Source organism: Peromyscus maniculatus, chromosome 2, assembly GCF_049852395.1.
Source record: "Peromyscus maniculatus bairdii isolate BWxNUB_F1_BW_parent chromosome 2, HU_Pman_BW_mat_3.1, whole genome shotgun sequence".
Lineage (NCBI taxonomy): Eukaryota > Metazoa > Chordata > Mammalia > Rodentia > Cricetidae > Peromyscus > Peromyscus maniculatus.
This window is the reverse complement of record NC_134853.1, coordinates 76,988,592-77,015,569: the sequence shown is the minus strand read 5'-3', so window position 1 is coordinate 77,015,569 and position 26,978 is coordinate 76,988,592. Positions and strand designations below refer to the sequence as shown.

Here is a 26,978-nt window from a genome sequence, read left to right as displayed (position 1 = left end):
CCCTGCTGAGGAGTGGACTTGGTGGCTTTCATTAAGGGGAGTGAGTGGATGTGCCTGCAGAGACCAACGGGGCTCTCTGTCCTCAACAGCTCCATTTGGGGACTCTGGCTCTCACCTGATGGAGCCACTTAGTACGCTGTTGGCTTGGAGACTGGAGTGTGTGAATTTTTTTTTTTTTTTTTTTTTTTTTTTTTGGTTTTTCGAGACAGGGTTTCTCTGTGTAGCTTTGCGCCTTTCCTGGAACTCACTTGGTAGACCAGGCTGGCCTCGAACTCACAGAGATCCGCCTGGCTCTGCCTCCCGAGTGCTGGGATTAAAGGCGTGCGCCACCACCGCCCGGCGAGTGTGTGAATTTTTAAAAGGCACATAAAATCACAGTTTCTTCTCCCGCCCACCCCCGTGGGGTGTGTGTGTGTGTCTAAAGCAGGCTAGCTGAAGTCCCACCCAGTTGTTTAGTTCCATTTCCCCTGCATACTTTTCTTTTGGTACACTGAATATTTGATGTGTGGAATCTTGTTACTTTTCAAGAAAAATGCATAGAGTCTTGATAATACTGGGCTCAATTGAGATGGATTTCTTTTTGCAGGATCCTCCCAAACCTCAAATAACAGTGTTTGCGTGGTCAATACTAACAAATAAAAACGTGAACACACCCATAAGGTTTTGTTTTTCAGAATCAATTGCAGACTTACTCCTTTTTCTACTCTTCCTCTAATTAGGTAGCCAGCAAAGCGGCTTGTTTGGCCTTCTGTGGAGAAGGTGTCTGTATGTTTGGAGGGAAGGAGTGTGCCTCTGTGCCTGAGCCGGCGACCCCATGGAATTCTCACTTATCTAGTTAGTTGGCGCTTGTTGTGCTATGGAACTGACGTGTTTGGGACACATTGCATCTGTTTACACTGCTTCAGGAGCCGGCTGGGGAAAAGGCAGTCTGGAGAAGGGTCCTGGTGTCCGTCACCTGCTCTCCAAACTGGCCGTGGATAAATAAAAGCTCAGTTTGGATGCCAGACGGGTGGTGGCGCACGCCTTTAATCCTAGCACTGGGGCAGAGACAGGTGGATCTATGAGTTTGAGGCCAGCCTGGTCTACAGAGTGAGTTCCAGGATAAGAAGGGCTACACAGAGAAACCCTGTCTTGAAAAAAACCAAACCAAACTGAACCAAAATCAATCAAACAAAAAGCTTAGTTTGGTAGAAGTGGAAAAGCTGTGTCCAGCTGTTGAAAGGATTCCTTAACCTGTGGGCTTAAAGCTCCAGGGTCCTGAGCAGTTCTGAATGTTTTATGTTTGGGGATGAGCTCCTAGGAAAAGCATCCTTTTTAGCTGGTATGTTCACATGGGTCCTAGAACATCACCCTGGCCAGTTGCAGACTGTATTGCTTTTTTGAGAGGGACGGAATTCCTAATAAATGAGAGACACATTGAGGAAAATCAAGTGAAATGCTATCCCATTTGAACTTAGTTTTGTTGTTGTTGTTGTTGTTGTTTTAAACACAGATGGCAGTATTGCTGTGACTTAGGGGCATTTAAACAACTTATCATTCAGCAGGACCCACTTGATAAGTCCATCCTGGAGAAGACCGTGGGGAGATCTGAAAAGAGATACAGGGTAGGCCCAGATTTCTAATGTAATTGATTTAGAGGCTGGAGAAAATGGGGCAGAGGAAGCCCTGGGCAGGACCCAAGCAAGACTTGACGGAAAGCAGCAGTAGTCTATATAGAAAAACAGCTGAATGATGGGACAGTGTGGAGAGAGTAGAGACCCCATAAGGGGATTTTATAGCAAAATGTTGGTATCCTGAAGTGTCACCAGGGATACCAAGGTAAGTTTAATTTCTTCCAATGCTCTGGGCACTGGAGAGAGCTCCAGTGTGCTCTGGAAAGGCCCTGGAAGGAAGTGGTACACTCTCTGTGGACCAAGAGAGGAGAGAGATTCCTTTAATGGCCTGCCCACTCTCAGCCCCACCCTGGATGAAAGCTGCACTCTGTGAAGTGAGTAGCGCTCATCATTATAACAACAATGCGTACTGTACTTACTTTGTTCCAGGAACTGGATAAATGTTTTATATACATTGTTAGCACTGTTTTATGCAGAGGATGCAGGGCCTCAGAGTCTCTAGGGTACCAGAGTCAGTGAATGTTCTCAGACTCCAGCACCAGAGCATCCTTCAGAGATACAAGCCAGATACAGTGATTGTTGCTAATATGCCACTGAACCACACCTCCCGAGATGTTCTTGGAAAACCTTCTTAGAGCAACAGGGAGCATGATCCAGTCAAATTTGTCTGCAAGCTTGCAGGTAGCTTGTAGATGAAAGTTAAGGACTGCAATGCTCTCTTGCATTATGATCTAGTTTTTACCCTTCTCCTTATGACGAATCAGTCATGCTGATATGTTGAGCTCTTGACTAAGAGAAGGTTCATCTCCCTATGTGCTACCTACCCCTGACCAGGGAAAAAGCAAATACTGTATTATTTGCTAAATTCTTCCTTTGAAGTTTGCTCTGTTTTTTTTTTTTTTTGAATCAGTGGGAGGTGAGGGGCGATCTCTAACATTTGGTTAGAATTTTGCTTTAATTTTACCACAGGGAAACAAGGATTTGGGTTTGATTCAGATCTGCTTCCAGAAGAACCTGGCTTTTAAGTGTTTGAAAAAGTCCTGAGATCGTTTGTTTAGCTGGTAGCAACACTGGAATACTGAGGGTGATAAATAGGGCCATTGACTGTCTAACTTCCAGTGACGTGATGGGGGTAGCTTTAGACATTTAGGGTCTCTTGTAGAATAGAAATGTCAACATCATGAGGAATTGCTTCTCAAAGGCGCCTTACAGATTGGCACACCATTCAAGCCTTTCTTACTTCAGCTTTTAGTTTTCATTTTTTATTTCATAGCTCTTGTACTGTAAATTAGGCTGTTAGCAAATAGTTTTGTCTTGGAACTTGGATGTGTGTTCCAGGTTGGAAAAAGAAATGTGTGCAGCTGTTTATAATCTTATTGTTATGAATAAGGAAGTACCCATGATGCATTGGTTACTCTGAGCCCTTCTACCTCCCTAGTTATAATTACTAGGGTTGATAGCATTCCATTGAATCTGTATTTTTAATTGGGTGGCCTCCTGTGAAATAGTGAAGCTTTCCTGGAATGACAGGATGAATTTATTTGGACGTTGATTTTTGGTTTGAGGACCTCTTGCGCATTTTGTTTTCACAAATTTCAGTGTTAAAATATTACCTTTAGGTAGCAACATCATTTCTGGCGTAGCTGAGTGCCAGCTTGTGGTCCATCTGTAGGTCTCTGTTACTCAGACCTGTTCCATGGGGACTCTATGATATGGTTGGAGGGTTCAGGATGGGGGCAGCATTTAAGGGACCACTAAGGAGGATGGCTTTAGAGGGAGTGAGTCAGTGACTGGAGGCCAGGAAAGCTACATCAAGGCAGTCGGCTTAGCTTCAGGCATGTAGTAAACTGGGGGGTCACCCTTGGAGAAATTTATAGGATGTCTCACAATCCCTCCCACTCCACAGCAGCCTTGATTTAAGTCTGGTCTTAAATCATGGGTGCAGCGAGCCTGTGCATGCAGGGTCTCCTGGCTTTTAATAACCTCATTAGGCTTCTCCCTGAACATGGCTACTGATCCAGAGACAGAGGCTCAGAGAGGCTATTAGAGAATAGGCCTTTTCTAAAGCAAGCACACTCTGTTGGACTTTCCGGGTTTCACACCCGATATTACAGGACCTTGCACAACTCCCTGGGGATGGGGCACGAGCCTGGTCTGTGCCTCTTGTTTTTGCATCAGTACCGCATGAATGGGCAATCAGTTGAGCTTGGCCCCTTTGCAGATCTGCTACGGTCGGGCCTACCTGCTACTTTGGAGTTGACTGCCTCACCATTTCATGATACAGAACACCACAGATATGCAGTCTTTATTTGCCCCTTTTACCTCATCTAAGAAAAGGAAATTTACAGACCATTGTATTAAGACGTGCCTGCAGCTATGGTGATAAATTTCACCGTGCATTTTGTTTCTGCAAACTGTGGTGGTGGTGGTGGTGATCTGTTTTAAGAAAGCAGAACATACATGCACAGAGAAGCATACTCATTTATTTATCGAACGTTTGGGAGACTAACTCATATAACAATTGTTCCCCCCAAATGACAATCAGTTGCTAGGTGTGCATCCTGAGTTGATTAACCGTTTGGATGGAACTGGTAAGAGAAATACATTCAGAAGACTAAACAGAGTCATAAGAGAAACAGCTTAGTGGGGAAAGGCATGTGACTGTCCTCAAAAAGGTGATTGAAGAGCCGCCTGAGTGCCAGCTCACAAGTGTAGGTTAGGCATTTGCTTCTGGGGGTCCTTAACATCTCCGCCTGTAAGGTTGCAGGAGAATATGATGCGGTTGTCTCCTAAATCCCAAGGCATTCAGTCTACAAGTACAGAGATCAAATGTAACACAGACTTAGGAGCCCTCACTCTTTTTTTTTTAATATATATATTTTATTTTACAATACCATTCAGTTCTACATATCAGCCATGGGTTCCCCTATTCTCCCCCCTCTCACCCTCTCCCCTTACCCCCAGCCTACCCTGCATTCCCACCTCCTCCAGGACAAGTCCTCCCCCGAGGACTGCGATCAACCTGGTAGACTCAGTCCAGAGCCCTCACTCTTTTCCTGTCCCAAAGGACCGACTTCTCAGTGCCATGACCTGACACTTGTGGTTACCGCTGGGGGACTTTTGCGACTGGGAAACAGGCACTAGCGAAGGCATTGCCGGGCGTGGGATGAGTGACTCCCTCTGATGGAGCCTAGCACCGGACTCCTGACTGTATTCTTGCCAGAAGGAACAGGACAGGCCCAACCTTTGTTCCCATACAGCAGTGTTTTCTAGTAACAGTGTGTCCACACACACTTCCTCACCTGCATTTCCCTTAAGAGCCTGAATGCTTCAGGGTAGAGGTGGTCTTGGGAAGGAGTTCTTGTTTTTCTTTGGACTGTGCCAGCTGAGGGGGAGGAATTCTTCTACTTTGCCCTTTATTACATTTCTTCCTTCTGCTCTTTGGTAGTTATCTGGTCTCATCTCTCTTTGAGGTACACATGTCAAGTTCAAAAGGTCAAAATGTCCTGGTCAGAAAGGGGGTGGCAAGCAGAGTACAGAGTGATGAGGATCGTCGTTTTCCCTTCCCATCAAGTTTCCTATGAAGTTCATTCTCATTCTCTCTCTGTCTCTGTCTCTGTCTCTCTCTCTCTCTCTGTCTCTCTCTCTCTCTCTCTCTCTCTGTCTCTCTCTCTCTCTCTCTCTCTCTCTCTCTCTCTCTCTCTCTCTCTCGTGTGTTTCCTTTTGCTAGAGTCTTATCTTTCCAGTTTGTTTTAGGGAAAAGTGAAAAAAATTTGTCATGGCTCATTAATACTTACGTGACCCTTGGTGGCAGCGGAAGGTCGGCTCAGTCTCTCACTTTTTCATTCTAGAGATGCTTCATCAGCGGGGACCTCCCTCCCATGCTGCCTTTCCCACTTTCTCTCGTAAAATAGAGGGGTCCTGAGAACAGGATCTATGCTATTCAGGATCTGGAGCAGCACATGACCTGTGATAGGCACCCACTAAATATTTGTTGCGGTTAATGGGAGCCTGGCAGAGTTGCGGTTGAGGTTGACTGGCAGAATTATTAAGTAATGACTGCATATTTACCGACAGTACCCCCTCTCAGGGAATCCATAATCAGGCTTCATATTATTCAGTCCTTAGATCTAAGGCATAGTTGGACTCGTGGGGTATGCTAGCTATTATAATAGAAAGATTGTCTGATGTTGGGTTTATTGATGTATGATTTACATTCTGTAAAATGTACCCCTTTAAAGTATGCAGTTGGATTTTTCACAGATGTACACAATGGTGTAACTCCAGCCACTTTCCCAATATCGAATAGTTCATGCTCCTTTGTGGTCTTATCTCCTCGCCACCTATAACCTCTGACCCCAGAGACCTGGTTTCAGTCTCATTTTTTTTCATAGTGTTTTTTTTCTTTCTTTCTTTTCTGAAACAAGTTTCTCAGTGTAGCCCTGGTTGTCCTGGAACTAGCTCTGTAGATTCATCTCAAACTCAGAGATCTGCCTGCCTCTCGAATACTGGGATTGAAGGCATGGGCCACCACGTCCGGCTCCATGTGTCTAATAAATCAAATCAGATAGTGTGTCATTGTTTTCTGTGTCTGCTTTATTTCTCTAAGAGTATAGCTGTTGAGATTTGTCTGTGTTGTTGCGTGTGCCAGTGATTTACTAATTTTTGTTGTTCAGTAATACTCTGTTTACATTTATTCTTGTTAATGGACATATGGTGTTTTCAACTGGCTTTTCTGTATAAGGCTTCGATAAATATTTGCATATGTCTTTGTGTGGACTTTGGCTCTCATTTCTTTGGCGTAAAATACCTAGGGAGGGATGGTTGGATCATTTTAGAACTGAATGCATAACTTTATAAGAAACTGCCAAACTTTTCCAAAGTGGCACTTGCGTCTAATGTTCCTGAAGTTGGTGTACTGCGTTTGATGACTTCACATACTTGCTAGTGCTTTTAAGTTTAGTGTGTGCATAGGGATATCTCATTGTGTTTTTAATTTGCATTTTCCTATAAGTAATGCTGTAAGTATCTTTGCATATTTAGGAAGGTTATGTTTAGCAGACTTTTTTTTTTTTTTTTTTTTTTTTTTTTGGTTTTTCGAGACAGGGTTCTCTGTATAGCTTTGCGCCTTTCCTGGAACTTGCTTTGGAGACCAGGCAGGCCTCAAACTCACAGAAATCCACCTGCCTCTGCCTCCCGAGTGCTGGGATTAAAGGCATGCACCACCACCGCCCGGCATATTCTATTGATTCTAAAAACTTGAAAATGCCAGAGGCATTTGAAGTGAAAATTGCTAAACAAATTAGTGAAAGGCTAGAGCAGTCACTTTGTCCAGATCTATCTTGGACAAATCAGAGTGGGGATGTGGAAATTACCAGACTGGTAAGTGGACTAATGATGAGAACTGGAGAGATTGCTCCAAAGACTTGATCATGAGGCTTGGCAGGAAGCCAATTCTGTGACTCCGGTGGTCTTGGGAGATCTCCTTGGTTCTTAGCTAACCCTTACGTTTATGCAAAAGTAGACTTAGACTCACTGTTGTTTCCCAGGATGCCTGAGGAGTCACCAGGGAAGCTCTGCAGTCCTTTGTGAACTTCTTGAGTATGCCAGGGAAGCAACTGAACACAGGACTCCCTCTCTGGGGACAGTTTGCCTGAATCAGTTAATCAAGCTCGAGAAATCAGTTACCACAGGCCCAAGAATGCCACCACCCTTAAATTCTGAGACCCTGTTTCTCATGGCCATCTTTTTAAAAATTAATTGAGGCCATATCTCTGGAGTGCTCGCAACAAGCCAGTACTGATTTTATTTGCATACCAGAGATAACAGAGATGAAGGACCAGGAATACCCCTGTCCTGACCCAGAAGGGGACAGACCCTGCAAGGGAAAGCACTGGAGACACTCTTCTCATTCAGATGTGGGTGGAGAGAGGCGATCAGGAAGGATTCCTGAGCTCGTAGCAGCTAGTGGAGGCCCAGAATCGTGGAGGAGTTAGGAAGGCACACAGTGCTGGAGAAAGTGTTCCAGGCAAAGCAGCACAACAGTGAGGTCCCAGGATAGGCGAGATTGCCTCGTGTTCCTAGCCTGCGAGTCCTCCAGGGCGTTGCCAAGCAGGCGAGGGGAGGCGACAGCTGTGGGAGGCCCACCACGGAGGTTGGGTAAACCTTGGTGAGGACTCCATCCAGGGTGGTGGGAAGCAGGTGGAGGGGAGGCAAGTGCCATGTTTATTTGGCTTAGTCAAGTGCTCTGGGTGCTCTGTATCAAAGAGGAGGAGAATGGGGCGAGCCTGGAGCTAAGGAAGCTAGTTGGAGTTTCTACCTGTAGGCATACAGGATCAAGACAGGAGCGGCCTATTGAATGGCAAAGATTTTAAAGTGGGATCTTTTCCAGCCAGTGCCTGGAAATTCGTGCAGGGGCAGGAGCAAGTGTGCTGTGCTTTGAAACATTGAGAAATCCACTGCATCCGCTCGCCTTTTTTTTTTTTTTTGGTAGTGTTTGTGGTTTGTTCACTTCCTTGGAAAATTGATGTGGAAATGTCCCATTGCCTTTTGGCTTTTGTTACCTGGGCAGAAGGGCTTAGGCACTGCTCACCTCCCTTTGGGTAAAGTTGCCCTCAGCATCGATCTCTGTGTTCTGAGATCGAGGCATGGGTGAGAATTATGCAGGTGTCCAGGAAGTGCTGAGGTGGGCGGGAGGGGCTGGGCTGGAATGTCGCCTGTTTGCATATTGCACAACCAGAGAAGAATGGTTCCTCTAGCCTCATGACATCCTTCCGGTGTCCCTGGGGAGCCTGGGGTCCAAACTGGTTTCAGAGACTCAGAAACTCTCAACTGTTTTTTTCTTCTCTGATCTCACAGGCACCCTATGGGGCTGGGTTCTCTTCTCTCATCTCCTAAGCCTTGTGGAGGGCAGTGCTTTCTCCTCTTATGGCGTGAGTGTTGTGTAAGGCTCTGCTCTCTTCTCTTTCTCTGAACAGCTCTGCTCGGGGGTCAGGAAACAATTCCAGACATGGATTTGGCCCCATAGACCAATGCTAAGCTATTCAGAGGTTGTCTTTCCTGCTTTACCCACCCCTTACCATTCCAGAAACTAGAAATAACAGAATGTGCTCTTTGGATAAGATATAGCCATTTCTCTGCTGAAGGGTACCAGGAAAATCAAGAGTGGGAGTGTCTTAGTTTGGGTTTTATTGCTGTGAAGAGACACCATGACCATGGCAATTCATAGAGAAAGCATTTAATTGAGGGGGCTCACTTATACTTCAGTCCATCATCATCAAGATGGAGAGCATGGCAGTGTGCAGGCAGACATGGTACTGGTTACATCTTGGCTTGCAGGCAACAGGAAGTTGACTGAACACTAGGCGACATCCTGAGCATTGGAAACATCAAAGCCTGCCCCAAAGTAACATACTTCCTCCAACAAGGTCATACCCACTCCAACAAAGCCACACCTCCTAATAGTGACATTCCCCCTGAGCTTATGGGGGCCAATTACATTCAAACTACCACAGTGTGAGTCCTACTGATGAAAAACCGGAGTTTCTTTGGCATTTGAATTACACCTTGTACTGCATTCTGAACTTATTTCTATCACCTCGTTTAATACTTAGAATACCATAGAAGGTAGATACCCTTGTTAGAACAGCACCCCCTCGTTAGAACAAGGAACTTGGTGCTCAGAGAGCATAAATCTTGTTGCTTGTTGCGTTGACACAGCAGGCCTTTGGGAGTGAGTGCCTATCAGGGTCTTCCTGAGGGTTAGTTTTCCTTTTGTTACAGTGTATTGTATTCCAGCTTTTCCTCCATTTTACAGTGGGCTCTGAAAAACATTTCTGAACCCTATACCTCAGCTAAGTGATTCCTGGAGAGTGGCTCTAACAGGAGAAAAATCCAGTTAATTCTTGACTTCAGTATTTTAAGTGCCACTTAAAAATAATTTGGTCATCGGTCTGTCAGTGCTGTGAGTCCAGTTGGCATCTTTCAACAGGGAACTGCAAGCCAACTGGTACTGGCTAGGGCTTCTTCTTGATATTGGCATAAGTTGTCTTCTCTTTGCAGGGAGGAACTGTGGGTAGTCTGTGCCCTTTTTGGGTTTGCCGAGCAACAATAATGAAGGCTTTAAGGTTTAACGGTCTCAGAATTTCCAGTGAATTGTATCACTAATAAATGAATTGAATTAACCATTATAGGGCATCCATTTTTTCTGGACATGGTGATTTCTCCAACTATCTTTTTGTTTTTGTTTTCCCTAGAAATGTTTAATCTGAGTCTTTGTGTATTAGGGAACAAAAGGGTATCAGAAGGAACCACAGTGCTATCAGAAACCTTTGCACTGATCAAGATTGGAGGGCAGCTTTTGGTTGTCTCCAGGAATGGTTCTTGTATTCTTAGCACTTGATGCCAGATTTCCCACCTATTCACACTAGAAGGACACTAGAAGCCACAGTCATTGACAGTCATTTCCTAATAATGGCTTCTGCTGATGGCTTGTGACTGCCAACTGTTGACAGGTCCCTGCTTTAATAACCTGTGTGCCCCTCTTCCTTCCAGTACACCTCACTTTCCATCTATTCCTTAGCTTGCTTTAGCTGAATTCTTTGGAATTTCCCCAGCATTAAATAAATACATCTGGATAGTGGGTAGCTAGGACACATTGACTGTTGTACTGCCTGTTCGTGAAAACCCCTAATATGGTGAAACGGTCCTCCAGGGAGGCCTTTGGGACACTTGAGTAGAAGTGGCCATGTGCTCAGGTGTAGGTAGAGCATGGCACCCGTGTGCTGCGTATGTCCCCACCGTGGGAGCCTCCCATTTCACAGATGCCATGCCACCCTCAGGCCTTGGCTGGCTCTCTTCTCTGTGGGATACTGTTTTCTTTCTGCAGAGACGCATCATGAGGTTTGTCCTCATCACCTGGGAGCCAGGTGTTGGTGGCATTTCTTCCGTGCGTACTCACATCATCTAAGACAGTCCTCAGCTTTCCACCCTGGGAAACTGCCTTGCTAATGATGCCATTCATCACTTGAAGGACCCAGCTTTGTGGCCAGATGAAAACATTGTCCGTAGTGAATCTTAGGAAATGGTGTAAGTCACTCCAGGCTTGAGGGAGAATTTGTAGATGCTGCTGACATTTCCTGGTAGGATACATATGTTCGTAGGGAAGGGACTCAGGCCTCTGGGATTCCAGGATGCCATTTCTGGCCTCTCATTTGGCTGGCAGTAGTTGCTCTTTCAAATCTGTTGTCACAAACACATTTTTCATTCTTAAATGATCACATCAGTGGCACCCACGTGATGAGGACCATTGCATCTAGCTCCCAGCCTATAGCCAATAAGCTTCCTGGAAGCTCTGTCTGCCAGAGATTCTGGAGGTTAGCAGTCTAGTGTAACTCATGACCCTTTGACGAGGATCCAGGGCATAGTTCTGGGTGTTACAGGTGCCTGGTGAGAGGGCTGGAGCCACAGCTCCCCCAGGCATAGGGTTTCAGAGCCGTGACTGACATCTCTCTCCTCCTGCTTTATCTTTCAGTTAATGACCAGCCACAGCGTCACTGCTGTGTGCTCTGGCTGCTTCCTCCAGGGCTCGCGAGCCACACACACAGGTCGCTGTGGCTGCCAGCGGAGGTAACATGGCTTGTTGGCCTCAGTTAAGGTTGCTGCTGTGGAAGAACCTGACGTTCCGAAGACGACAAACAGTAAGCATGGGTTTCTCTATGGGGTTCTTGTTGCTTCCTCCATGGGGCTCATAGGGCTGGGGGTTGGAGGGGCGGGGGAGGAGGAAGGGTGTGCTCTTGGTTTTCACATGGTGGTTATGAATGAGTCTGGCACTTGTGGACTGTGTGGTTATGATGTGGTCCCATGGCTTAACATGGAGAGGTGTTTAACCAGGCAGAACTATTAGCTTGGGTTTCTGTTCCTGGGCATGAATTCTGACCTCTGCTATCTGGCAGATAATGACCCCCGATCACCTGATTGCCCCCCCCCCCCTTTTTGGTTTTTCGAGACAGGGTTTCTCTGTGTAGCTTTGGTGCCTGTCCTGGATCTCGCTTTGTAGATCAGGCTGGCCTCGAACTCACAGAGATCCGCCTGGCTCTGCCTCCTGAGTGCTGAGATTAAAGGCGTGTGCCACCATCGCCCGGCATGATTGTCTCCTTTTACTGAAGTTCTGGTAGCTACCTGGAGCCACCACCCACAAGCACCCTGTGGGCCCCCGTGTTTCTGTGAAGTGAGGTACTGAAGCAGCCCTAGAGATGTGCCTGGAGATCTCAGCATTAGGCTGGACTGCCTCCTTCAGCTTCGAAAGCAGCCTGGAAGGTTATAGTAACTGAGACCTGTCCTTGCTGTGGAGGTAGCCAAGCCACTCACTTCCCACGTGGGCCAGCATTTTTTGGAGTACTCGGACAAGCCCGCCATTGCTTTGTGGCGGGTGAATGTCCTTTGTCCATGGAGGAATGTGAAGCCTGTAGGGCAAGGTGAGCTCCCTGCGGTCAGCCTTCCCTGTGGTGCCTTTATCTCCCACCATTCTTTCCGAGTCTTCTCTTCTAGCCCTCTTGGCTTAACTACTTCTCTTTAGCTCACTTCTAAACCTGTTTCCTGTCTTGTACTTTTCTCGGACCCCAAGCCTTCATCCCCACTTGCCTATCTTTTTTTTTTTTTTTTTTTTTTTGAGACAGGGTTTCTCTGTGTAGCTTTGCGCCTTTCCTGGAGCTCACTTGGTAGCCCAGGCTGGCCTCGAACTCACAGAGATCCGCCTGGCTCTGCCTCCCGAGTGCTGGGATTAAAGGCGTGCGCCACCACCGCCCGGCTCCACTTGCCTATCTTAATGACGTCCAACCTGTCCATAACCAAACCAACCTTCTGAAACCTCCAAGACCTGTGGTGAACCTCAGTCAGTGATTCTGAACGTAGACTACTCAGTGTCACTGGAAGTTCTTTTTTAAGAGAACATACCAAGGTATCCTTTTTTACTAATGTTTTGATTAGAAAGTGACTTAATTATGTAAGTAAAAATAGATTTAAACCCTGATGAGAGAACCGTCGTTTCCCATATAGATTTACAAATCAAGTGCAAACAAAATTGAGGACAACAGTGTTGCAATGCAAATTATCACCACAAGTATAGTAAGAACACTGACTTTGTTTAGCTGAAATCCAAACTATGAGTTGTCACATGAACTATGGTGGTGGATGATGCAATGCTGGTCATTTTGAATTTGGCCAGTCTATATGACTTTGTGCTAATGATTTAATTCTTAGTCAACGTTCTTCTTCGGCAACACTCATTGGTACGATTTGGTTTTCCTTTAGTTCGATGCTATCAGGAGCCTGTTACAGTCGGACAGTTGCGTACACTAATACAAACCCGAGCTTTGACGCCTTGTGCCAGAACTTATGCTAAAATAAGTAAATCCACATAAGTGTACCAGAATTTGTTCAGACTATCATTGAAATTGGAAACACTGAAAATGTAAAGGGTTTATGGAGAACCCAAGCATAAGCCTTCAAATGCTCACGTGAACCCCCTCCGAGAGAGAGAGAGAGAGAGAGAGAGAGAGAGAGAGAGAGAGAGAGAGAGAGAGAGAACTTCCAGTTTTAGAAAAGTTTTTGTTCAGCTTTTCATGTTACAAATGGGGAACTTGAACTTAAGGTCACTAGTGAGAGAACATGACTAGAATCTATATGTCTTTTCTTCTTAGGAATAATAGCAAAATATAATGCACATTACTATAGTACTACAATAAAAGAACATGATTAGAAGGTGCTTCTGTGAACTAGGCACGAAGTGTGGTATTTATTTATCTAGATTGCTGCAGGTTGACCCAGGCCTTGCACAGGCTAGGCCAGAGCTCTATCACGGAACGAATAGAGCTTATTAGTTGTATTAGTTATTCTTAAACCCCATGAGGTCCTGTTTCTTCTTATGGAACAGGTAGCAAATAGAGGTTGAGCAGTTTTCCAGAGGTCTGCATTGCTAGACTACAGGTAATTTGACGCCAGTAGTAGTATGTTAGACCGCCATTTATATGTTTTTTTGAGACCAGGTTTCAGGTAGTCAGGCTGACCTGAAACTCACTATGTAGCCAAGGCTGCCTTTGAACTCCTGATCCTCCTGGCTCTGCCTCCTGAGTGCTGAGATTACAGGTGTGTGTGCACCACCATACCCAGCCTTCTATTACCTTTTAATGGTATCATTTAATAAAAAAATTCTCTATCAAAAAATCTTGCCATTTCTGACTTGTCCGTTTCCTGACTCCCACACCTTGCAGTTCCTAGGTCCTGATGTTCCTAAGTCAGTTCCATTTGCTTTGATGCTTTGGCCCACATTCCCTGCCTTTCCTCAGCATGTCAACTTCCTACCTGGTGGGAAATTGTCTCTGCCTTGATGTGTCCATTAGCGAGTCACAGAAAGAAGCACCACTTTAGCAGTGAAGAGTGGGTCTTGAGGGTAACCTGTTCCAAACATCAGACTTTACAGGTAGAGAAACTGAGGCAAAGAGTGTGGAAGAGATCCTCAAGATCCATCAAGCAGAAGCCGATCTGGGACCAGAGGCTAAGCCCTTCTTCCTTACTCCAGTTCTCAGGGGCTCTTCTTCCCCTCTCCCAGTCCTTCAAAGACAGCAGCACCCAGTTTAGGGAAGGAAGAAGTGGCAGGGAGTGGGTTTCTGTGCCCAGGCAAGAAGGAGTCAGGAGCACACTGTCCAGGAACACAAGATGCAGGGTAGGGTCATTTCCCCTGAGCCAGTCTTTGCTGGATTCGAGCTTGTGGCTTCTTGCTCAGTGCTGTTTATACATTTAAAAATATTAGCATTAGAGAGATAGGCAGACTTAGTCTAAGGCAATTTAGGGAAGAGTTCTTGCTGAAGTAGGAAGTATGGACACGGTCCTGCACAGATGGCCTTTGTAATACACTACACCACTTCCTACCAGCCATCTGAGTCATCTCCCTTCCCGATTTCTAAAGTAAATCCATTCTGAGGAATCGGAAAGAAAAGCAGTTGATTTCAAGTCACAGATACTTAATGAGCAGAGCGGGTGCCAAGATCTGGCCTGCCTCTTGTACAGTTGATGGAGCCGGGGCTCTGATGGACACAGGGTCAGTCCTGAAGGTAACACAGGAACCCATCTCCTGGTGTCCTCACAGGCCGAACCTCTTAAAGCAGAGTTTTCTTTATCCTCAGCAACGGCTATGTGTAGCTACTGTCTAGTCCACCTGGTTATGCTGTTTAGGAATGGAAACTGTGTGGGTCTTTTTGGTACCATTTTCTTAACTCACAGAATTAGAACCATCCCGACCATTATGAAGGGGGTGGGGGAGTGTTAGAAGCCCTTGATAGCCTCAGTGCTTGGAAATGCATTGCATATTCCCCTGCTCCTGAGAGCATCTATATACATGGCCCAAAGCCCAGGACAGAGCCTGGCACTTATGACATGCATAATAAGAATTTGCCTGATGAGTGAGTGCTAAATGTATTTGCTGGTCTGTTATTTAAAAGTCTTGGAGCATCTAGGAGGGATAGAAAGATTATGTGAAAGTCTGGAGCTGAGCAGTGAACCCCAATGTAATCCCAGCTAAAGGTAGCTTCACCCTTGCGTCCTTGTTGCAGATGACTGTCATGGACCATCTCTGTCCTCTTAGTGTGCAGACTCATGGGGTCCATCAACCAGAGTTAGTTTTCCGGTGTTTCTATTGAGCAAAGAATACATCGAATTGAGTTGCAAAAGGGTACAAAGCTCAGTTTGGGTCCAAAGTGCTCAGCAGCTTGTGTGGGCAACAGTTATTCTATGCAAACAGGGACAGGAAAGGGGGTGGACTTCAGGATATCAGGATCTTCCTCTGACTTTGGGCTTGATCCAGAGGCCAAGGTCTCCACGAAACAGAGGGGACAAAGTGGGGTGACCAAGTGGACTCTTTGGTTTTTGCCTTTTAAGAGAAATAGCATACTCTAACTTTTAAATAACTTATCGAGTACTACCACTGGGGTAGTCAGGAATGAAAAGGAATAAACATGAAAACAATTAGAACTCCTCCATCCTGTGCAGCTCTTAGAGAAGTTCACAGAGCGTGTGGGAACTTCACCTCCCTCTCCTCTTTCCAGTGCCAAGGACATTTCTTCCCTGTCCCTAGTCCTGGCTCAGGAACCACAGTCATGGTTCTTATCCCAGCTTGGCCAGCCCTGTGCCTCGGTGGCTGTGGTCTTCTGTTCTATAGATGACATAAACTAGAACAAGTCCCTGTTGATTGTTTCACTTAGATAAATGTTTGCTTACCATCCATGACTTGTGGGGTATTGTGATGGATATGTAGTGGTAAACTAGGCAGGCTCCATATCTGTCCTTGTGGAGGTCAGAGTTTATTGAGGGAAGAGGATATGAAACGTACCAGCACACAACTGTCGTTACAACATCCATGTCAGGAGTAAAGCGGTGAACTGTTGCACTCAGGCATTGAGTAGGCACTTCATTTAGAATGGGAGGTCATGGCTTTCAAGCCTAGAGCCCCAGAACGGAAGCAGCTGTGTTAGCATGCGAAGATCAGGGGCTCAGACCTCAGAGGCCTTTTATCCTGGGCGGAGAGACTGGGCAGGAATGTGTTTCTCGCTTAAGGAGCAGAAAGAAGCCAGAGGCACTGGCTCACTGAAGGAGGACTGGCTGGAGATGAGTTGGGGGTAGACAGGGTCCAATCATACAGCTAAGGAAGACCAGTTGAGTTTAATTTTGTATCTGAAAGGAGCCCCTCGGGAGGGCACGACATGGCTAATGAGGCTCATCTTCTGGGTCTTGATGCTGAGGTAACTTGAGTGTTGGAAACACCAGGAGGCATTTGTCATTCTGTGCAGACACCAGCTGCTGCTCCCTGTTCTTGTACTTAGCATTGTTTGAGTTACATGTTCTCCTATTTGTAAATAATCTTTATAGTGAAGAGTTCTGATGTGTAGGCTGCACTTGGTAGCTTTGAAAGTACTTTTCTATCTATTATGCCTCCATTTTCACAATAATTCTGTGAAATCTGTTTCACAGATGAAGAAAGTATCATTAGTAAGTTAGTAAGAGGGACGTCAGACGTTCTGGTTGTCAGTCTATCATGAAATGATGGCATTGACCTCCCAGAGGGCTGCGTGTTAAGTCGACAGTGCAGGTCTGCAAGCTCACACCTTGTTGACAGCACTTAGTTTGCTCCTAGTGTTTTCTGTCTCAAAGGAATTCCTCTGAGGATTTTATGCATGTAGCTTCTTCTCACTTTTGTGTTATTTTCTTAGGCCAGGATCTCAGGAGCAGGAATACTGGGCCAAAGTGAAATGGCCCTTGACGTGTGTGACCGATGTCCTTCCCAAGGATGGGACCAGTTTTAACAGTCATTATGAGGGTTCTCAGGGTTTTGCATCAGGCTGACATGGGTAGTAATCATAGAGTTAGTTACCTGGTTAATTTCCTCCGTGTTTCTAATCCAGTCAAGCTGACATGGGTAGTAACCATCGAGTTAGTTACCTGGTATTAACATAGTACACAGTGCTCTCCTTAGATGAGCAGTCTGATGTTGGGGGGTGGGGCGGACATGGGACGGGACAGGACGACACATTGTCCTACCTTCCTTCTTAGCTTTTGAAAAATGTTCTTTGGTGTTTTCATCTCTTTCTTTTTCTCATTCTATCTTACTACTGAAGTTCCCTAAAGTGCCCTAATCATTAAGTAAAATTGTGTTACATCTATAAATTAACCTGGTTAACTTGAATGCTGCTCAGTGTTCTGATCAAGAAGCACAGCTTACCTGTTATTAATATGAGTTCTCTAAAGATGTGTTGTTTTCTGCAGTGGAAGAATTACATATTTGGCATTAAATTAATACCTATGTTTTAAAAATCATTTTAAAGATTTATTTATTTGATACATATGTTTTGCCTTCTGTTGTTGGAGGGCTTCTCTCCAGGTTCCACCAAGCCCCGAAGTCCCACAATCCACTTATAAAATAATCACTCAGACGCTTATATCACTTATAAACTGTACGGCCGTGGCAGGCTTCTTGCTAACTGTTCTTATATCTTAAATTAACCCATTTCTATAAATCTATACCTTGCCATGTCGCTTGTGGTTTAACAGCGTCTTTACATGCTGCTTGTCCTGGCGGTGGCTGCCGTCTCTCCTCCTTCTTCCTGTTTCCCCAATCTCCTCTCTCCTTGTCCCGCCTATACTTCCTGTCTGGTCACTGGCCATCAGTGTTTTATTTAGAGAGATATCCACAACAGCCTTCATTGTGTATATGTGTCCCATGGAGTTCAGAAGAGTGTGGTCCATTCCCTGGAACTGGAATTAGGGATGGTTGTGGGTCACGTGTGGGTGCTGGAAACTGAATCCAGATCCTGTTCTGCAAGAGCATCAGGTCCCCTTAACTGCTGAGCCGTCTCTCCAACCCCAAATAGTACTTTATGTTTTATTTATTTATTTATTTTGAGACCAGGTCTTTCTATGTACCTCTGGCTGTCCTGAAACATGATAAATAGACCAGGCTGGCCTCGAACTCACAGAGATCCCCTTGCCTCTGCCTCCTAGAGTGCTGAGATTAAAGGAATGTAACATCACATCAGCCATTACCTAAAAGTTTTATTTTCTTTAGATGTATGCTCTTACTGTCAATGCTTTTGATTTGCTTCACATTGTATCCACTGTTCATTCAGTGATTATTACAGGTGCATACATCACTGTTGTTAGAAGTCTTTCCCTTGGCTCTGATGAATTCACCACATTTTCAGTTCACTTGGCTTAATTCTGCCTTGTTTCCTAGCTTAGTGACTGTGCTGGAGACAGAAAGCATGTCTTCTTCCCTCTGTCTTGGTGTCTTTCTCTTTGACTCCTTGTCTGTGCCCCATTGCAGTCTCAGGCACCTTCAGCTCAGTGGTGAGAAACAGTCACTTCTTTTTTCAAATATGTATTTTTTGATGGATATTATTCAGAAGATCTTTTCCCAGGGCCAAATTTTATTCCATTGATTTTTGTGTGTGTGTGTGTTCGTTAAACACAGCCCTTGAACCACCCTAGCCTTGAATTAATAAGGATAAATCTTGCATGTAAGAGCACCACTGCTGTGTCCTTAGGCTAGGCAGCTAAACGCACTCATGCAGTGACTAGGCTGTGGTGTATTAGCTTCTGCAACCAAGAACAAAAGTTAGACAGGAATACCCAAGCGGACAGGGAACACTGTGGTGTGTGCAGTTTGGCACAGGCCTAAATGAAACTGCAAACATGGTTTGGGGCTTGTGGAATCTCCTGACGACAGCAGCCCTATTGAGCTAGGTTTACGCTGCATCTTTACAAGAAGCAATACTTGTTCCTTCCAAGTAGAGCAGCAACTCTCAACTGTGGACAGAGCCCTTCTCCCATCCTGGGCCATTTGGTTGGCACAATCCTGAGTGTGCCTGTGCTGCTGGGATCTAGAGGTAGAGGGCAGAGGTGCTGCTAAACACAGCGTAGTTTGTAGGAAACTATCCTATAACTAGTGTCTGCCCTCAAAGCCAAAGGTACCGTTGTTGAGATGTCCTACTGCAGAGGTGCCTGCTCCTGATCCCCGAGAAGGGAAGGACGGAGTGTGCTGTGGGGTTCCCCAGGGCAGCTGTGACCGTGGAGACTCACTTCTTGAAAACGACATTCCCCATCATTGTCACTCTGTGGAGGGAAGGTACGGAGTTGGTGTACCCTCGAGAGATTTTGACGAGTTTTCTGTAGGAGCTTCTAATGGTACAAGCAGAGTCTCTTTTCCTAAGCTGTTTTCCTCGAGCCTTATGCTTAGGACAGATGGCATGGTTAGAGACGGAGGAGAGAGCTGACTTTGACGAATCGCATTCCTGAAGAAGTCAAGTTCAGTTTCTAGAGGGAGGGTACGTGGAAAAGAAAGACATGGAGAGTTCTGAGCTTGGACGTGGGTTTGATGTTTAGAGACAGAAATACTTTTGAAGGTACAGGGTACAGAGACATAATTAAATTATAGCTTTCATGAGTTATATGATTTTGGTGGTGTGAATGTTGTGAGCAGTGTCTCATTCATTCATTCATTCATTCATTCATTCATTCATTCATATTAGTGTCTCAGCTCAGTAGATACTCTGAAAGATCAGGAGTTCTCTGCAGGTTCTACATGGTGAGGGAAAAGGGCTACAGGAAATTGGTGTGTATAGAGAGGCCCTTAAGTTAGATTGGCTTTGAGTCTAAGCTCTCTCATATACCAGTACTCTTGGGTAGTTTATTAATCAGCCCTAGTTTTCTCATATGTAAAGTCAGTACTACAATAATAATACTAATTTGGTTGTCTGACTATGAATATATATATAATGCATATATGAAATAGATAAAATTTAGATGAGTGTTGGCTATCATAATTGTCACGGTCTGTTTCCTTCATACCCTGATCTGGTCGCACACATTGGCTTCACCTCCTGAAAGTGATGTATAAGATTTTCTTTGTGTGCTTTGCTACCAGAACTGTATTCTGATTCATTCTTCCAGTTGCCAACATAATCTGAGCACCTGCCACTTTGTAGGTCCTAAGAGTGAGGCTGCAGAGGTGTCCAGAATCACAAGGCTTGCTTTATTGGGCCAGTTCAGTGTCCTGCAGAGCTGGTCCGTGCTAGCCTCCACCTAAGGGCATAGGATGTTAGGTGTATGTCTCCAGTACAGCTCTGTGAAAGGCAGCTGGGCAGGTACTGCACAGATGTACACAGGGAGATTTGAGTTCCAGCAGCTCATACTTTGTCTGAACCTCTGTTCTTCACTTATAAATTAGTATCCTTGTAGCCTGTATGACAGGGTCACTGTGAACTAACTCCTGGGGATGAGAGGCACACAAATCCCTAAGTGTGCTGTAGACATCCAATATTAGCTGTAACTGTTAAACATCTCCAGGGTGTGGGTTCATCTTGTGTCTGTGGGACCTGTAGACAGTTTTAGTTCATGCTGCATAGGGGAGCTGTGTTGTTTCCTACTGGAGATGCCTGACAGGTCAAACAGAATTTCGTGTGACCTCTGGAATCAAGTACGGCTGGCCACTGGTCTCAGTTCTGCTGCTGACTAGTTCCTTGACTCGAGCTTCCTTAAAGGCTTTTCAGTGTAAAAATGGAAACAGTAATGGTTCTAGCTCCACAGTGATGTTCTGAGGATTAAAGGAAGTGAAGGCTATAAAGTGAGCCTGGTACATATTGGACTGTCCATAAATGATAGCTGCTATTTATCCTGAAAGTTGAAACAATGGCTCCAGAGCCTCAAGATAAATGGCTGCTTGTCTACGTTCTGTTTAATTTTTCAGGCCTCATTATTATTCTTTAATTTATTTGCAGTCATGCCATTTTTAAAAGCTTGAGTTCTGTTTGCTAAGTAATATGTGCGAGTGCTTTTGTAATGCTGCAGGCTTAGAATGCAATGGTGCTGCATCCTGTGTTCTTGGTTGGCGATATCTGTGTTTCATAAACATTATTATAACGACCATGTAATATACTGCCCACTAGATATGCAGTAATGTAATCATTTTCCCTTTGCCATACAATTAAGTTATTTATTTACAATATTTTATAGTTATAGCATTTCAGTGAATGAATATGTTCATGTATGCAGCTTTTTGAGTTTTGCTTTTTATTTTTTTTTTTATGCTTTGCTTCTTCGGATGAATTCCCAGGAATATTACTTGGTCAAAGGGGATAAACATGCCTTTTGAATGCATATTGCCAAACTGCTTTCCCAGAGGGATCAACTGATTTTTGTTTCCCTCTTTCTGATTTTACAAGCTTCAGTTCACTCTCTTACCCAATGAATGCTGACCACGTTTAGCCCTTACATATTGCAGACTAACTGAGAAGACAGTGGCAGAGCGGGACACTCGTATGTAAATACATTCTTGCTGTACCAATGCTGCTAAGGACACAGAGTACCTGGGAACTCAGAGGGAGGGCTCCAGCCTCCCTGGTAGAGAAGTGATTTTCAGTGTCCAGGGAGTCCAGGCTGGGTTCTCTGGTAGAAAGTCATGCCTCCCCCGGCCCCCAGCTTACTGAGGTATAGGTACCAAATAAAAATTGTACAGGGTGATGATTTGCTGTCCCGAAGAGAAAGGACTGAATGTCATGTGCAAACTTGGAGGTCCTGTTGCTTCTGTGGGATTATTGACAGACATCGCTGTTCTTAGCGACCCGTTTTCAGTATGGCTCTTCCATGGTTCTTGCCATCTCTGTCCCGGTATGCTGTTTGTGTAAACTGCTTTTTATAGTTTGTGGTAGCAGGGGTTTGTTATGGAAAGTTAAAAGAACATAGGAAAGCATAAACATGGAATGGTTTTTGTTCTGGAACATTTACAGCTATCATCTTGTTTCAGTTCCTTCCTGAAGATTAAAAAATGAGCTTGGTTGCCGGGCGGTGGTGGCGCACGCCTTTAATCCCAGCACTTGGGAGGCAGAGCCAGGCGGATCTCTGTGAGTTCGAGGCCAGCCTGGGTTACCAAGTGAGTTCCAGGAAAGGCGCAAAGCTACACAGAGAAACCCTGTCTTGAAAAAACAAAAAAAAACAAAAAAAAAATGAGCTTGGTATGAAGAAGCCATACCAAAGTTCTTAGAAAATTATAAGCTACTTTTTTTTTTTTTTTTTTTTTTTTTTTTTTTTTTGGTTTTTTGAAACAGGGTTTCTCTGTGTAGCTTTGCGCCTTTCCTGGAACTCGCTTTGGAGACCAGGCTGGCCTCGAACTCACAGAGATCTGCCTGCCTCTGCCTCCCGAATGCTGGGATTAAAGGCGTGTGCCACCACTGCCTGGCTAAGCTACTTATTTAAGCTAGGGGCAAAAAAAAAAACAGGGTAAAAACCAAAATGCCCCCAACACTCCAAAGTACCAGTCATCCTGAGATTTACTTATGGTCTCTTCATAGAAGGGGATATCAAGGGGCCATGACAAACCGTGGTTTAAATGAACGTATTCTACAATGAAAAGTGCTCCCAGTGAGATGTCAAGGGAGCAGTGTGGAAGCCAGTGATTGACACAGATCATCTCCAGGGCTTGGGGAGATGTGCTGAGGAAGGGTTCGGGTTCCTGGGGGTGTGGGCTCAGGAGAAGGGCTTCTTAGCTCAGACTGAAGGTGTAATGGCTGAGCCTTGAAGACTGGGTAGAAAGGAGCCTGAAGAAGCAGGCAGGAATCATTTTTTCTGCCTTAAAGAAGACATAGGTACAGAATGGGATGTCATAGGGTGGGGTGGTCACGCACAGTTTAATGTAAAAGCTCAGAGTGAGGGAGAGGCTCAAGAAGTCAGTCAATTGTTGAATTTCTCTGTGGATTTCTCAGCCCAATAGCAGTTGGCCACCATGTTGCCTTTAAAAAAAATTCACCCTATTGTGTCTTATTTTCTATTCAGTGTCAGCTGTTACTGGAAGTGGCCTGGCCTCTCTTTATCTTCCTGATCCTGATCTCCGTCCGCCTGAGCTACCCGCCCTATGAACAACATGAGTGTGAGTATCTATGGATCAAGCCCGAGATTCATTGATGGCCGGCGAAATGTAGGGAGTGAATGTGCCCTCAGCAGAACCTTTTCCAGAGATGCCGTCTTCAGGAAAAACACCACAAATGGCTTGGGACAGAAAATCTGGACTTTACATTTTTTTTGGATAGGGCATGAACTCTGGAGATATTTGTAGTCCCAGTAAATGATGATGACAGTAATGATAATAATAGCTAACATCTGTTTCACACATTTTTAAATCATGATAATAAAATAACCTTAGTCAGAGTTCAGAAAGTGATGATTAAAAATCACCCTTAAGGCAGCGATTCAAATTGCTAGTATGTGGTTCCCGGTGGTCCTTTCGTTTGCACTGTCTTTTAATCACGTGGTTGAAAATCATGGAACACATATTGGAACATAAACTTTCTAAAGATTTAATAAAGTACACGTATGTGTCTGTGTGTGGGTATGTGCACATGAGTGCAGGCACCTGAGGAGGCCGAAGGTGTCAGAGCCCCTGGAGCTGGAGTCCCCGGCAGTTGTGAGCCATCTGATGTGAGTTATGGGAACCTCACTCAGGTCCTCTGCAAGAGGGCCTCTCCAGCTCCTAGAGCATGCACCGCCTTTGTGTATAACATCTCAGTTTGACTAACATGATTGGATTTCATTTGGTTCGTGACAGTCTTGTATAATAGACTTAATTATCATTTGCTTTAGTTTCTTGGTGACTAAATTGAGAGTCATGCACCTATAATGACTTGTCCAAAGTCACATACATATCTGGTAGAGGTGGAATAGAATTCAGGTCATCTGGCGCTCACTCATGTGTTTTGATGACAGCTTTGACAGTGAGCATTGAAATACAGTAATGACTGGAAACATGGTTATATGGGTATGGCTCCTGGCTTCAGTGTTCTCCACGTGTGTCACCATGATCAAGTGATTTTAGCTTCTGTATAAAGGTGAACAGTGACACCCAACAGTTCTTGCACTGTTGTTACCTCAGTTACCATTTTACAGTCAGGCTGTGCTTGGTGGATGGATGGAACAACACTCTAAAAAGTCCCAAATCTGAAGCATTTGTGTAGGAGTTTTGGCTGGGACCAAAGGCTTTCCGTTCCACACACCTTTCCTACCACTCACCAGCTCCAGCAGACCCTTCTGATTGGTTTCTTCGTCTCCTTCCCAGCTCTTACAAAGCGTGTAACTTTCACATTCAGCAGGCACTTCCATACTAGTTTGCTAACAGACATTCTATAGATTCAGGTTACACCCACACGCCTCGAGTACATTTCCTCTGGACTTTCTGATTTCATTCGTTGGAATAGCAGAGCAGCAAGCTAAGGTGAAGCTTGCAGCTATGTTTGCACTCTGGAACAGAGGACTAGTGTGAAATTCTTCCCGTCAATCTTTGTAGTTCAGGTCAGAGTCATCAAGATCCTAAGGACTCCTCTGGCTCCTTGGCGTCCATTCCGTTCTTTGACTGACATCCTGGACACCAATGTCTAATCCTCATCCTGTTCTTATTTGCACGTAAGATGGGGTCCAGCAGACGAGGAAGGGTCTTCGCTGAAATGCCTTCCCCATCTCTGCCTTTGACCTGCACTATCCTGTGCCTTTGGCCGGTATCTCTGCAATTTGAAAGAGGCAAATCCTGTGGTCCTTGGAGTATTATTTGGTTGGGTTACATAAGTCGCCACTGAATGAGGAGCAGCAGCTCATTAGGCAAGGGGCCTTGTTTGGTTTTCCTTGAACTGTTAACGGGGAGATAAAGAGATTAGCTGAGTAAATGTTCAACAGGCCAGAGTCCCTACAGAGACTGGCCATCGGGATCAGGTCTTGTCACATCTCCCGTGTTGCCTCTTTGAAAAGATTGAAAAGTTCCCAGGACTGATCTGTAAAGTGAGGCACAACTTGGCCTTTGCTCTACTTCTACAGAGCCTCTGTTAGCATATTTACATGAAAATAGACCGGTGAAGGAGGAAGGTGAGCACTGCGAGATGGAAAGAGTGTTCTGAATGGACAGTAGCAAAGGAGCACTGTTGTAGGTGAGCTGCAATGGCTCAGAAGTACTGATTGGACCAGTCATGAGCTTTTGCCTTTTGCTGGGCACTCTGGGAAAGTGTTCAGCCTTCTAAGCCAGCCTGGGCTACAGAGTGAAACCTTGTCTCTTAAAAACAAAAATGAAACCACGAGATGCTTTGCCGATAAGAGCTCATGTAACACCACATGCATGTCGATTTTACAGGTGAGAAGGCAAGGCTTTGGAGATTGGCTGGACTGTGCCTCGCACATGGCAAGGACTGGGTGTAAATCTCAGTTGGTTTGACTCCAAAGTCTATGGCAATACAAGCTAGTCACCACCCGGGGCCATGGTTCTTAGTGCTTGCCAAGTCTTCAGATAACACTGAGAATATGATGAGAGCCGGAGCCAAGACCTGTTTGTCCCAACATGAACAGGCTTCTGGATTAAGAACCCCTGACCGAGAGCACATTTATCTTGATTCACATAGGCAACACTTGTACATCCTTGCCACAGACCTTCCCGAGCCTTTGGAGGCTCTGACCTCACCCAGACATGCCTAGTCATTGTTTGTGAGGAACTACTAGATGTAGGAAAAAGAAGTGAGCTTGAGCTGGGATCATGGTGATGAAGTTTCTAACCGAAGCCATGTGCGATGCTAAGTTCTTCATCAGCTGCGGTGTGAAGGTCACTGCATCAGGTCACTGCCGAGGCCCTTCTCTGTCTCCTAGAGATGAGGCTCGAGGCAGAGATTCAGCAAATGGGGACCAAGCACTTGCTGCTTGCCAAGCACTTTGTGCCCATGGCCTGATGTACCCCGTTTATTACTTTCCCAAGGTTGGTGTCACGAGTCCCAATCTACAGGCAATACCAAATAGAACCATTGTCACCTTTATTTGGTGTCAGACTCTTAACTCAGGGCCAGTCACTTCAGAGGAGGCAGGTCTTCTACGACATGGTAAAGGAGACAGATGTGAGAAGGACTGTGTCAGGAATCACTTCAAAGAACTAATATTTTCCCTGTATCTTCTTCTCGATTTCAACAGGCCACTTTCCAAATAAAGCCATGCCTTCTGCAGGAACCCTTCCGTGGGTGCAGGGGATTATCTGTAATGCCAACAACCCTTGCTTCCGTTACCCGACTCCCGGTGAGGCTCCCGGTGTTGTTGGAAACTTTAACAAGTCCATGTAAGTACCAGATCGGGTTTTCTTACCCAAACTTGTCAGTTAATACTTATCCTTCCCCTCTTGCAGAGGTTTGCATGAGAAGTCTACAGAATGAATGAAGGGGGAATTGCCACCAGGATTTAAGACTGTGGGATTTAAGAGTCATTGTGATTATTGTGTCCCAAAGTTGTGTACTCAGAGTCAATGGCTCTGGGAGACAACAGCAAGCTCACTCCATCTGATCTACTCTGAACATTGACTGTACCTTTGACATGGCCGGTTCTAGAAGCCTGGGTCACCGAGCTGGAAGGGTCTAGGCTCCCCAGCAGCTTAGAGCCCCGGCCAGGAGAATTGTGTCCTCAGCTCCGCTCTCAGGTCACTGCTCTGACGTCTGAGATGACTGCAGTGCCACTGCTGTTTACAGGTCTTTCTCTCCGAGCAGGAGTTGCCTGAGAGCATGATGCTGCTTTCTTAGTATTTGTGTTCCTGGCTCCTGCTCAGATGCTGTGTGTGATACGCATCTGCCAGATGAGATGGTGATCCCTCAGATGTGCAGAGTCAGACTTAGAGTGGATCAGGGACTGTAGGATGTGCTGCAGGAGAGATGGTGCTGTAGTTGGCACAGGCAGGGCCACATTTATAATGTCCATGGGTAGGTTGGGGAGCCTTTGTGGGCCCTTTCAGACATAACACAAATATTGAGAGTTATTGGTGGA

At 45.3% G+C, this 26,978-nt stretch overlaps 1 protein-coding gene across 2 annotated transcripts in view; it reads left to right on the top strand.

The window, feature by feature from the left end:
• Abca1 (ATP binding cassette subfamily A member 1) overlaps window positions 1-26,978 on the top strand; it is a 126,200-nt gene that overhangs the window by 6,009 nt on the left and 93,213 nt on the right. For both annotated transcript variants that reach the window (XM_006995104.4, XM_042271181.2), the window contains exons 2-4: window positions 11,146-11,311; window positions 22,986-23,079; window positions 26,142-26,283. In XM_006995104.4, coding sequence (XP_006995166.1) covers window positions 11,246-11,311; window positions 22,986-23,079; window positions 26,142-26,283 — 302 coding nt within the window. In that variant the 5' untranslated portion in view covers window positions 11,146-11,245. The remainder of the gene's footprint in view (window positions 1-11,145; window positions 11,312-22,985; window positions 23,080-26,141; window positions 26,284-26,978) is intronic.